Source organism: Neurospora tetraspora, assembly GCF_033439725.1.
Source record: "Neurospora tetraspora strain CBS 560.94 chromosome Unknown B0H65scaffold_4, whole genome shotgun sequence".
NCBI lineage: Eukaryota > Fungi > Ascomycota > Sordariomycetes > Sordariales > Sordariaceae > Neurospora > Neurospora tetraspora.
In genome coordinates, this window is record NW_026944386.1 from 4182617 (window position 1) to 4194362 (window position 11746).

Below are 11746 nucleotides of genomic sequence, written 5' to 3' on the forward strand. Positions count from 1 at the left end.
TTCGCTGGAGATCTTCTGTGTCTCCGGTACCCTTATCAAACGTGGCGTACTCGTCCTTTTATTCCCTTTTTTCCCTATCTCCATTCCTCCTTCACCTGCAGCTAACGCTCAACTTTATCGCCGGCGTCTTTTTTAGGCTCTTATACGCCCTCAAGCTCCTCGTCGTCCACTCCCTCAGCTCCAGGTCCGCCTTTTGATGGGGTCTGTCGTCTACTAGCTCCTACCCTGCCGCTTCCCACCTTCTCATTCAAATTTGACTGCTGATTGCTGAAGTAGACGAAACCAGCTAAATTTGACGAGAACTGTCTGATCACCACCAGTCCACTAGGCTTGAAGTCCAGCTTCAAACCCGTTCGTGGTTTGATATCCCATCAAAGCTCATCTTACTCTCTCACCGATCTTTCCCACCTCCGACTCTCGGGACCAAGGGATCCTGCATAACCCACCTGCCGTCTTCCTTTGTCCCACTAACCCCGACTGCCTACAAACCCCTTGCTGTTTGCCTCACCTGCGTCAGTCCACGGGCGTCGCACAAGGGACTTGACGCCTTTGGGGTTCACAATGTGCACCTCGTTGAAAGGGTTGATCGAGACATAGGCTGGCGGTCAGGCAACTTGCATGATCCTGAGCGACGATGCCATCAAGGACACGTTCATGTTGAAGAAGCCGGTGGGCCCGGTGGTGGCATGAACCGTGGCTCGAGGGTACAATGTCTTGCCTTTTGGGATAGGGGTTGGAAGTGCAAAAGAAATGCAGTGTTCCGTGTGCTGGTTCGCGGCTAGTAGGTGCAGCTGAACGGGAAAAAGACACCTATATAGACTCTCGGTGTTCACTTTAACCATCACTAACATTATCACTTCCAGCTCCATCTCTACACTTGACGATAGCTCACCTCAATTCAGGCCCCAATGAACGGCTTCCGCCACCTCGCCCGCGAAGCAGCCGGCCTCCCTGCCTCCAACCTCGACCTCGACCGCAACCTCGACCCCGAAACCTGGCCGCCTATACTCTCCTTCAACAACTCCTTCCAACCCGAACCGCCCCTCCAGGAGTTCGGCATCGTCTCCCGGTCCGATGGCACCTTTTCGTCCTGGGGTATCTCCACCATCCCCCAATCTCTCCTCAAAACTCGTGCCGGCGAGGAATTACTCACGAAGCCGGTGCCGCTTTTACCCCTTTCCACCTCCACCCCTTCCGGCTCCTCTACCTCCTCCCGCCCTGGCTCTGACTCCGGCCCTCGACCCCCCTTGGCTTCCAGGCCCCCATCAGCTTCCAGCACCACCACGAACGAATGCAGCACCACCACCCCCTCCCCCCAACCCCAGCCCCACGCCTTCCTCCGCCTCCTCCAAATCTCCCACTCCCCCCGGCACGCCCTCCTCATCAACCCCCACCACCTCCTCCTCCTCTTCCACCTCCTCGACCTCGATCCCCACGCTCTCTACCTCTACCACACCCACACGTCCGGCTTCCACATACTCAAATGCGGCCCTGCTGCTTCCACTTCAAAACTCGCTCCTCTCGATGGACAGGTATTGAGGTTTTACTTGCACTCGAACGACGTCACGACCATCTGGTCATATAATGTCACGAGACGAGTGACTTTGGGGGTTTGTCTTGTGGATGAGAGGATGGGACACAAGTTTGCGGTTGTCAAGCATCATGTTTGGGGGTTCAGGGGGGTGTTGGCGAGTCCGGTGGGGGTGGTGGTGGCGGATGTGGCGAGGGGGTGTGTTTGGAGGGGTGAGGGGGAGATTGGCACCTCGATGATGGAAAGTGATGGGTTGCTGCCTTGTCAAGGGGGGAAGGAGAAGGGGAGGGAGGTGGAACGGGAAGAAGGGGCAAGGGCTTCGGATAAGATTTATACGGACTCGATGGAGCTGTCGCCGGTGTTGATGGAGACGCTGTCGAGACGGTGTCGAGTGTTGGGGAGGGTGGTTACGAAGGCGCAGGAGGCGAAGTCGTCGCTTAGACTGGCTTTGGGGATAGCTAGACAGATTACTGGCAGGAAACTTTGGCGGAAACTAATCACCGATGCCGAGGCCGTCGATCCTGTTACAGAGGAAGCGAACGCCCAAATACGTCTTGTCGTTCGCGAACTGATCATCCCCCAGCTCAAAGCTCGTATCTTTGGCTGGACTTGTCGCCAGAAAGAGGCGATAGTCTGGACCAACGTGCTTATGGCGAGGATCTCGCGTACCGACGCATCTACAAACCACCGGGAGGCCTCCTCTATGCGTGTCATAGCCGTCATGACCATGGCGTTTTTGCCGGCGACGTTTTTTGCTACGCTTTTTGCGCTGCCGGCTTTCAAGTGGGAAGCTGTTGATGGTTATGACCCTCCGGGTCGAGGGGGGGGAAGAGGCGGAGGTGGAGGTGGTGGCAGAGGAGGAGGAGATGGGGTTATTCAAAAGAGTTTCTGGATCTGGGTGGCGTTTTCGGTGCCCATGACGGTGGTGGTGTTTCTAGTTTGTAGTGTTACAAGCTCAACGTGGTGGCTGGAATGGCGGAAGGACTGGTGGAGGAGGCTGCGGCCTAAGAGACGGAGGTGACTTGCTATGTAGGACTGTGTGAACACTCAACCGTATAAAGCCTTTACGTTCTTGAAATATCTCGATATGGGCAAGATACCGCTTCACATGCTCCAGACCACACTTCCGCTATCACTTTTCCCAATGTGTCAAATGTAGACGCCATGTCGGTGTCCAACGAAAGTGCACCCTATAGCCAAATTAGCGTCATGTTCGGAAGCATATCCCTCGCTTCATCTTCTGGATTATTGGAAATTTAACCTCATTCCCGAGCCAGTGTTGGTAACTATGCCGAGCAGCGACGTTGGGATTCCGTGATCAATGGATACCTGAAAGTGGGCATTTGTGAGGCTCAGCTGCGCCAAGGCTTTAGTAGAGGCTGATGAGTGAAAGCTGACTGGTCCCTAAAGACACGTCTTGTGAGTGTGTCACAGCGGGGTCCTATGAGATTTTGGGTTGTTGGCGTCCCTATAACTAAGGTTGAACCGAGGCATCCCACATGTTTTCCCAACACCTTACAATCATACCACCACTTTGGGTCTACACTGGGCCCCTTTCAAGCGCCTCCCAAAGCTGCAACTTTTCTATCTCACAACTCACACACCGCTCATACCTTCTCTGACCCACAACAATGCCACTTTCCTATATAGCGAGGGACATCGACTATGTTCCTCCGCCGGGTCAAGAGGTCACTCGACTCGAGACTCACCACGATGATCTTTTCCAGACAACAGACTTACCACGTCGAGCATGGAATCGGCCGTTGAATCTTCCACCAGAAGATCCGACTCTAGGTCTCTGCGCCCGGCACTGTCTCATGGACCTCAAACGCTCAGATTTCGGACCTCGACCGTTTAGTCAACAATTCCCTCCGGATTGGTATCTTGGTACCTATAATGAAGTGGCGGCACGGGGCTCGTGGTGCAAGATGTGTCAGCTAATCGCCGAAGCTTGCGATGACATTGCTTGGCCAGATCAGGCGGATACAGTCATGAGCTGGGTCAGAGATGTGCGGTGGAGGAAGAAAGCTTCGCCCGATAATGACCTGGATAATGGAGTAGAGAGCACGGAGACGTGGGAAACGTTGAGGCTCGCGGTTCGGTCGACTATGATCGGAAGAGCGCCGGCCTTTACTCCTTTCGATCTCGTGCCACTGGGCAGAGAGGGGGAACCGTTCCAGGGGAGACGTCTCGACGAGGGTCAGATCGATATAGATCGTGTCATGACCTGGCTGAAGTTTTGCAGGGAATGGCATGGAACGGCGTGCTCCCGGGATGAGACAGCAGAGCCTATCGGAATCGACCACTGTACCGACATTCGGCCCATTTATCCGACTCATTGATCTCGAAGAGAATTGCCTGGTCGAAAGAAACGATATTGTACCGTACGTGGCACTGAGCTACGTCTGGGGTCGGGTGGAAGTCTTCAAGACCCGTGAAGAAAATATCGACGAGCTGAGAATCCCTGGTGGGATATTGGAAAAGGAGTTCTTGTTCCCGCGCTCGTTAAGGGACGCAATGACGCTGGCGCGAAGACTTGGATACCGTTACATCTGGATCGACTCCATCTGCATTATTCAGAATGATGACACCGACACCTACAAGAACCTTGATAAAAGGCACCAGATAGGGCAGATGGGAAAGATCTACCAATACGCGGACCTCACCATAGTGGCTGCCAGTGGAGAAGATGCGAACGCTGGTCTGCCTGGGGTAGAGCCTGGGACGCGGGAAGCCAAGCAGAAACAAGTTAAGATATCAGAAGACCTCACCATTATGAATCGCTCTCGCGCCTGGCCGGATGCGCTGCTTAGAACAACATGGGAAGAAAGAGGATGGACTTACCAGGAGCGCATCCTGTCCCTGCGCTATATGTACTTTGTCGATGACACGGTACACTTCCAGTGTCAACAAGCCGCTTGGAGCGAAGACTTTGCGGCCGAGTCCCCGGACCTGGACTTATCCGCCGCTGACCAGGTGGTTAACTTCAGTATTGTCCCTACTGAAGTCCCCCCCACGGTTGACTTGCGGCCAAATTTGAAGTTTCAGCTCAAGCGATATCCCGAGCTGGTCGGGCAATACACCTGTCGCAATATGACATTCATAACAGACCGCGTGAATGGGATCCAGGGTATTTTGAACGTGATCAAAGATCATTTCTTTTCCCAGGACGTCGAGTTTGTCCACGGGATGCCAACGGGCGAGCTCCTGCATCCGGGGCTTCTCTGGCGACCAAGACTGGAGCCGAAGAGAATACGTTTGGATGAGAGGAAAGGGAGACCGCTGTGGCCAAGCTGGGCATGGGCCGGTTGGACAGTACCAGTCTACTACGACTATGGTGCTGACTTTTCGGCCAACAGCACTGGTAGATATCAGACAGATATCAGCCTTGGCCCGGACCCATATTTCCTACATTTGAAGGCTCGCGTCGCCCGTTTCAGACTCATGATTGAGGACCGAGGCAATGAGGATGCGGTCCCCCCACTACCTCGGGTCCGGCCAACACGGTTGACACGGTATGCGATAACGCATGCGACGAATCCTGATGGAGGTGAGGAGGAGTGGATAGGATCAATATGGTTGACGTGGTCCTATCGAAGGAAGTTCGTTGAACATGAGTTGAAACTTATTTCGAAGGTTACACAAGAGTTCATCATTCTTTCGGACGCAGACGGGTTCGAGCGAGAGGAACTGGTGCAAGCTGCAACAGCCGAGAAGAGAGCCGTTGTCAACGTGATGATGATAGAACGGAAGGAGGATCCGGGAACAGACGGCCGAGTTCGCATTGAGCGTGCAGGTGTTGGTCGAATGTACAGAGATGCGTGGGATCTAGTTGAAGAGGAGTGGGAGCGGTTTGAGCTGGGATGAGTGATGGAAGCCGGCGAACCCAAAAGAGTTGATTGGTCGGACGTCCTAAATACTGGCGTCGTGACCCAGAACTGGAGTGGGAATTTTGATGTGATCGATGGTTCAGTTCCATGAACAAAGGGGGAAATGAAGTGAGCTCACTTGGAGAAGAGGATGTTCAGGTGTGAAGATCTGCCATGCTAGAGAACAACGAGAGTGAAATGAGGGTGAGCCTTCGAGGTTGTGAAGTTGAAGTTCCAAAATCAGAACGAAACGTGCGAGAAGGACAAATCGAGGTTCACTAAATTGTGGCTCAGGTGCAGGTGCTCCACTCACCATGTGTGGCTGAGCGCCCAAAATCAATTAACCAGCCACACGAGGGGCCTGTTGCCTGACGCGTCTAGCTTTACGAACGACGCGTTTTCCTAGATTGACTTTCCAGCATCACCAAGTCAAAAACACCAACAAAACACACAAAGTTCACGTCGACGCAAGACCTCCAGCATCGATTCCTGACCATATCAGCCTCGTCACCGCCAAATCAGCCTAATTCCACCACCATGTCGGATTTTGAGGATGAAATGGACATTGATGTCCCAGTGACCAAGGACGTCATGTTTGCTGCCACGAACACGGCCAAGGGCAAGCGAAGCGCCGCCAACCTGCCTGTCGAAGCAGAGGACAGCCTCCCTTGGTAGCCATTCCCCACGATTTATTTCAATTGACTTATCCAATGTCTAACCAGTTTGTGACAGGGTCGAAAAGTACCGCCCCGTGTCGCTCGCCGATGTGTCTGGCCACCAAGACATCCTCGCGACCATCAACAAGTTTGTCGACTCGAACCGACTCCCCCATCTCCTTCTCTACGGTCCTCCCGGTACCGGCAAAACATCCACCATTCTCGCCCTTGCCCGACGAATCTATGGTGCCGCGAACATGCGCCAGATGGTGCTCGAGTTGAACGCCTCCGATGACCGTGGTATCGACGTTGTGCGCGAGCAGATCAAGACCTTTGCTTCCACCAAGCAGATCTTCACTCTCGGCTCTTCCGCTTCCCGCTCCGGTCTAGCTGGCTTCAAGCTCATTATTCTCGACGAGGCCGATGCAATGACTTCCACAGCTCAGATGGCTCTCCGTCGCATTATGGAAAAGTACACGGCCAACACTCGCTTCTGCATCATTGCCAATTACTCCCACAAGCTCAGCCCCGCGCTTCTGTCGAGATGTACGCGGTTCCGTTTCAGCCCTCTAAAAGAGAAGGATATTCGTGTCTTGGTGGACAAGGTTATTGAGGAGGAGAACGTCAAGATCATGCCAGACGCTACCGATGCGCTGGTGCGGTTGAGCAAGGGTGATATGCGTCGTGCGCTGAACGTACTACAGGCTTGTCATGCGTCTAGTAAGTCGCAATCACCTTCATTTTTGGTCCGAATTGAAACTAACCCTGGCAACTAGGTACACCACTCCAACCAAAGGACGGCCCCAAGGTCGCCGAAAAGGATGTCGTACGGGAAACCATCACCATTCAAACCATCTACAACTGCGTTGCCGCGCCACCACCCGACGCCATCAAGAAGATTCTCAGCACACTTCTTAGCACGAGCGACGTCACAACATGTCTGTCGACTATCAACACACTCAAGGTTGCACAAGGTTTGGCACTTGCCGACATTATCACCGCTCTTTCGGAGGAGATCGTCAAGCTAGAAGTCAAGCCCCAGGTTATGATCACATGGCTTGATGCACTTGCGAATATCGAGCATCGGGTAGCGAGTGGAGCGGGAGAGATGATCCAGACTGGTGCGGTAGTGGGTGCGATACGAAATGGTGTCGAGTTGATGGGGTAATGTCGTTGTTGTGGGTTAGGAGCAAAAAGCTACTCGGTGATGTACGGTCTGCATCTATGGTTCGGAGTTTAAGCATCTGGCGTTTGGGCAATTGATTGATGTTCCACATTCTTTGAAATTATGGGCTCCGGATTCTGGCTGTTTGATATGTGTCCGTTTCTTTTTACGCAAATCAGGATATCACAAACGGATCGCTACAATGCGGCCAGAAATATGGACGGATAAGTAATCATTGTTTCTCTCAGCACTAGCTAATTCTTCTGAGCTCAGTAGATATACCGGAATCCAGCGACTCTCCTATCACCGGACGCCGCAACAGCCGCAGTCTCCGGGTTCTCAGCCTCTTCCGCCTCGGCCTTCTCCAGCTTCTTGTTCTCCCACTTATGCAGATACCGCAAGAACAACGCCAACAATCCCACCAAGAGGCAGACCACAGAGTTCGCACTGCCTCCGGGGATGTACTGTGGCGCCGCCGATGCCGGGTACATGTACGACCCGTAAATACTTGCCGTGTTTCCAAACATGTTGGCAATAGCGACAGCAGCCGAGCGCTTGACCATAGGACGAGGGAACGAATTGGCAACCCACGACAGGATGATTTGATCTGAGTTCTGTTAGTCCCATTTTCTTCACCGAGAGGTGACATGTTCAGGCATAACTCACAAGCAGAAACTGCTCCCATAGGCATCAAGAACATGGCAAAGAACCTCGCCCCCAACTTCGTCGTGCCCGTCGCAACCGCATTCCCCACAGCGGCCAGCAACATCAGGAAGAAGATATGCAAGCTGCGATCGCCCGTCTTCGAGCTCGTCCACGTCACACAGACCGAGATTAAGAACGTCGCGAACCATACGGGAGCCGTCAACCACAGGGTTTCGATCTTGCCGTAACCGAGAGTGCTCACGATGCTTGGGAAGAAGTATTGGAACGTCTGACTGAGCAGTGACAAGTGCTGCAGGAGCACGAAGAGGTATAGCCGGTAGTCCTTGAGGGCAAGCTTCAGCCCGTCCCAAACCGAGCGAGTATTCTGGTCATCGGACTCGTTGATATCAGCCAACAAGCGCCAGGAGGCGTAAGCCCGCTCTTCTTCGCTCAGCCAGCGCGTGGTGTTGGGGTAATCGGGCAAGACGAACGCAGCGGTGATGGCGACGGCGATGGTGATTGTTCCTTCCTGTTGGTTTTTCAGTCAGCCCTGTCCCTTCAAGTTTTCTTCCTCCTCCCTTAACTCCCTCCCTCGCCCCCCCATGAATCGAATCATCAACACCAACCGGTCAGTGACGAAATCAATACTCACAATAATAAACAACCACCTCCACCCACTAACCCCCCTCGCCCCCTCCAAGTTCCCCAACACCCCCGCCCCAATCACGCCCCCAAACATATTCGCCAACGCATTCCCGCTATAAAAATACGCCATCCGCTTCGTCAGCTCCGCCCTACTATACCAACTACTCATCAAGAACACGGCCCCCGGAAAAAACGGCGCCTCCACGATCCCCAGCATGATCCTTACCACCAGCAAATGCGTAAACTTTTGCGAAGCAGCATTACAAGCAGACACAGCTCCCCACAGCGCCATAGCTGAACTCAAATAGATGGAAGGTCGCAAGCGCGTGATGAGCATGTTGGAGGGTAACTGCATCAACAGGTAAGCGACGAAGAAGATGGATGTGGCCAGGTTGAAGTCTGTGCCGGACATGCCTAGGTCGGCCTCCAAAGTGCCTTGGCGGGCTTGGGCTAGGTTGGAGCGGTCGAGGAAGTTGAGGAGGTACATGAGGATTAGGAAGGGGAGGAGGTGGAGGTCGATTTTGCGGAGGAGTTTCTTTGAGGTGGTGCGGTGCCATTCTTGGGGCGCTGATGAAAACTGGGTTGCCCAGGGGTCAAGGGGGGAGGTGCCAGTGTGGGAGGGTTTGGAGGCGAGTATGTTGTCGATTTCGTCTTTGGAGGGCTCCATGCTGGTTTTGGGGGGAGGGTTGGTGTTGGCGCCCGTCATCGTCGTGGAGGGCTTTTCGGTGGTTGGGAGGCCCATTTTGGGGGTTTGAGGCGGTAGTAGGTGAGTTTGACGGAGGAGGAGGAGGAGGAAGAAGAAGGAGAGAAGCTGAAAGGTGTCTGATGATGAAGTTTTGGTTGATGCTACACCATCCCTATAGATTCGCTAGAGGTATCTTTCTCTCGGCTGTCTGTCTATCTCGAGTTGTACAAGGCCGCAAGCTCCTCAAGCGAATGGGATAGATACTGCGGTATATGTAGCCCCCGTCATTCCTATCCTCCCCATCCCCTATTCTTCCGACCCAGCCATCTGGCTCTCTTCACCCGGATATCGTCCGGCATCATACTATACAGTGAAAAAGCAAGGTTTCACCCAGTCATACGACATTCAGGGACGCCTCTCTGTTCCCCAAACGAGATGTTCCCCCCAAACCAAAGCCTCCCCTCAAAGCCAATAATGACAACCGGTGCTGATCACTTCCATGTGCTCAAATGAATGGCTTCCTTCCTTGGTCTGTCCTTTCTCGCCCCCCACCTACCCACCCAATTTCCCCTCATCGATCCTCCCCCAACCTTTACCCCAGATTTTACCACCCAAAGCAGGGCAGCCAGCCAGCCAAGTTTGCCAAGCCTGGGGATGGAAGACGCTATTGATTCTGGGGAAGTTCACATTCACATTCACATTCACAGCTTCTCGTTTCTCGTTTTCTCGCTTCTCGTTCGTGGAAAAGGACGGTGGTGGTCGGACACGGGAAGGCAAAAAGGGCGAAAAAGGGTAAAGAGTGGTGGAGTGTCTTTGTTTTCACGTGGCTTCCATCTTTCTGGTTGACGTTTGATGTCTGAACTAGTGTAATGGCTGAGGTTGGAACTTGGAAAGCATGGCTGAACTGTGGGGATTACCCCGGATTTCGCTTCCCATAGCTTCAACACTTGACTCGATTGGGGAACCCGAGGGTGAGGTTGGTGATTCGTTCGGGTGTCGTTCACAACTTCATACTGTCTCTGTCGGGTGAGAGACTGCCGATGCTACTTACTGCGTTCGAGCCTTCGAGCTACAGTGTGCTGTCCCACTCCCATCCGAACCATCTTGCCGGGTTCCCAGGTGTGGTAAGACAGTGTGCTCGATTGGTTGAATGAGATGAGACGTCGATTTTGGCTACTTTTGGCCGAGTTGCTAGAGTTGCCCTTTCTCCGCACGGTTGGGACATCTGGGACGGCATTTGTGTGACTGGGTAACATCTTCCTGAATGGGGGAACGGTTGGGGTAAAGTGAAGACAGGTTGACAAGATACCGAGGAACTTGGAGAGGTGAGATGAATCATTGGGGATCTTCACATTACGTTCGCTGGTTTTCTTACCATGATACGATTACTAAGGTAGAGACCTTGGGTTTCTCATGTGTTGAAAGCTTTTGACGAAGGTATTGCATGGATTTGTTAGTACCTAGAGGCAATGAAATGTTTGCGGTTGGTATGTTTCCCTGTTAACTCTGTCCAAAAAAGTGACCATCACTCGCAGTTTTTGCATGCTAATCAAGTTGCAATGCTCTTCTTCTTACTCATTCAACAACTCTTATCACCTCCTCAGAATCCCCTCAGCCGCTTTACCAAGAAAACTTGATCCAAACCTCGGAATGCCTTCACCCTTTCGTCCCCCACCATCCTAGGTCGCACTAACACTTACACTTCCACCCACTGTAAACCTGAAGTGCACAGTGGCCCCGCCACGCCTTCAGTACATAGAAACTTGGAACCCTCAGAACCCCACAGCGGGTTCAGACGGAAACTCCACAGCACATGTTTTAGCGGAGTCAGCGCCAACAACGAAATCCGGGGCCCCGCAAAGATCGTCGTCATTCGTCCCATCTGTCGACAGGGGAGCAATCGCGATTCGAGATTCGAGATGGAGTCCGTTTTTGTCGACGTCGAGTGTTACCAACCACGGGTGGCCGTCTGTCCACAAAACAACATTCCCAAGTAATCACAACTGACGGTTTGACAAGGGATTCCGTGAAAAGGTTGGGGATCGTATGTTCTTTTTTGACACATGGAAAACGAAAAAAACGAAAACATGGAAATCAAGAGATGAAAACCCGGAAAAAAGCTAAGATCAAAAGACCAAAAGAAAAGATGATTCCCGAAGGAAATCCTCTCGCATCAGAGACGAGCCTTTCGGGAACATATCCGATGATAAAAAAAGCGAAAGAGAAGCCAAGATAAAAAAAGAAACCCCCCTCCCAAAAAAAGAATGATTCCGCGAGAGTCCCTTTTGCCAGGAGGGAGGATTCCGGGAACCTTGAGAATCTGGTCGAGAAATCCTCTCTCCTGGCAAATGAGGATTCCCAGGAACTTGTCCGATAGGAGATTTGAACTCCTGGCCTTCGTAGGCAGTAGTACATGTTTAGTATACACACCTACCTACAACGCTCTCCCAGCTGAGCTAATCGAACGTTATGCGGGTTTTGTTATTACTTTGGCTGTGTTTTCTGCCTTAAGAACCTGTATTGAGAGCTCAAGGGGCTGTTCCAGGGCAG

At 52.7% G+C, this 11746-nt stretch overlaps 5 protein-coding genes and 1 pseudogene across 6 annotated transcripts; 3 read left to right on the forward strand and 3 right to left on the reverse strand.

The window, feature by feature from the left end:
* The first annotated feature begins 821 nt into the window (after positions 1-821).
* On the forward strand, positions 822-2763 carry B0H65DRAFT_574684 (uncharacterized protein). Its single transcript, XM_062830592.1, has one exon. It carries the CDS (start codon positions 909-911, stop codon positions 2550-2552), a length of 1644 nt encoding a protein of 547 aa, XP_062682208.1. The 5' UTR covers positions 822-908; the 3' UTR covers positions 2553-2763.
* Positions 2764-5398, forward strand: B0H65DRAFT_574690 (heterokaryon incompatibility protein-domain-containing protein; the record flags this gene model as incomplete). The annotated part of the gene is given in 7 exon segments (XM_062830593.1): positions 2764-3794; positions 3811-4895; positions 4911-5081; positions 5100-5167; positions 5180-5263; positions 5285-5362; positions 5372-5398. Coding segments are annotated over 7 exon segments (2145 nt in total). The 5' UTR covers positions 2764-3162.
* A 429-nt stretch (positions 5399-5827) lies between these two features.
* Positions 5828-7357, forward strand: B0H65DRAFT_209806 (P-loop containing nucleoside triphosphate hydrolase protein). The gene is made up of 3 exons (XM_062821917.1): positions 5828-6071; positions 6133-6776; positions 6833-7357. The coding sequence occupies exons 1-3, from the start codon at positions 5938-5940 to the stop codon at positions 7222-7224; spliced, it is 1170 nt and encodes a 389-aa protein (XP_062682210.1). The 5' UTR covers positions 5828-5937; the 3' UTR covers positions 7225-7357.
* Positions 7358-7474: 117 nt separating this feature from the next.
* B0H65DRAFT_494729 (major facilitator superfamily domain-containing protein) lies at positions 7475-9728 on the reverse strand. Its single transcript, XM_062827779.1, has 3 exons — positions 8519-9728; positions 7888-8395; positions 7475-7828 (listed from the first exon to the last, which is right to left on the reverse strand). The coding sequence occupies exons 1-3, from the start codon at positions 9251-9253 to the stop codon at positions 7491-7493; spliced, it is 1581 nt and encodes a 526-aa protein (XP_062682211.1). The 5' UTR covers positions 9254-9728; the 3' UTR covers positions 7475-7490.
* Positions 9729-11260: 1532 nt separating this feature from the next.
* Positions 11261-11694, reverse strand: B0H65DRAFT_467090 (uncharacterized protein). The gene has a single exon (XM_062826892.1). The coding sequence runs from the start codon at positions 11609-11611 to the stop codon at positions 11291-11293; it is 321 nt and encodes a 106-aa protein (XP_062682212.1). The 5' UTR covers positions 11612-11694; the 3' UTR covers positions 11261-11290.
* B0H65DRAFT_t261 lies at positions 11564-11662 on the reverse strand (annotated as a pseudogene). The gene has a single exon. The product of its transcript is annotated as a tRNA-OTHER (tRNA).
* Positions 11695-11746: the final 52 nt, after the last annotated feature.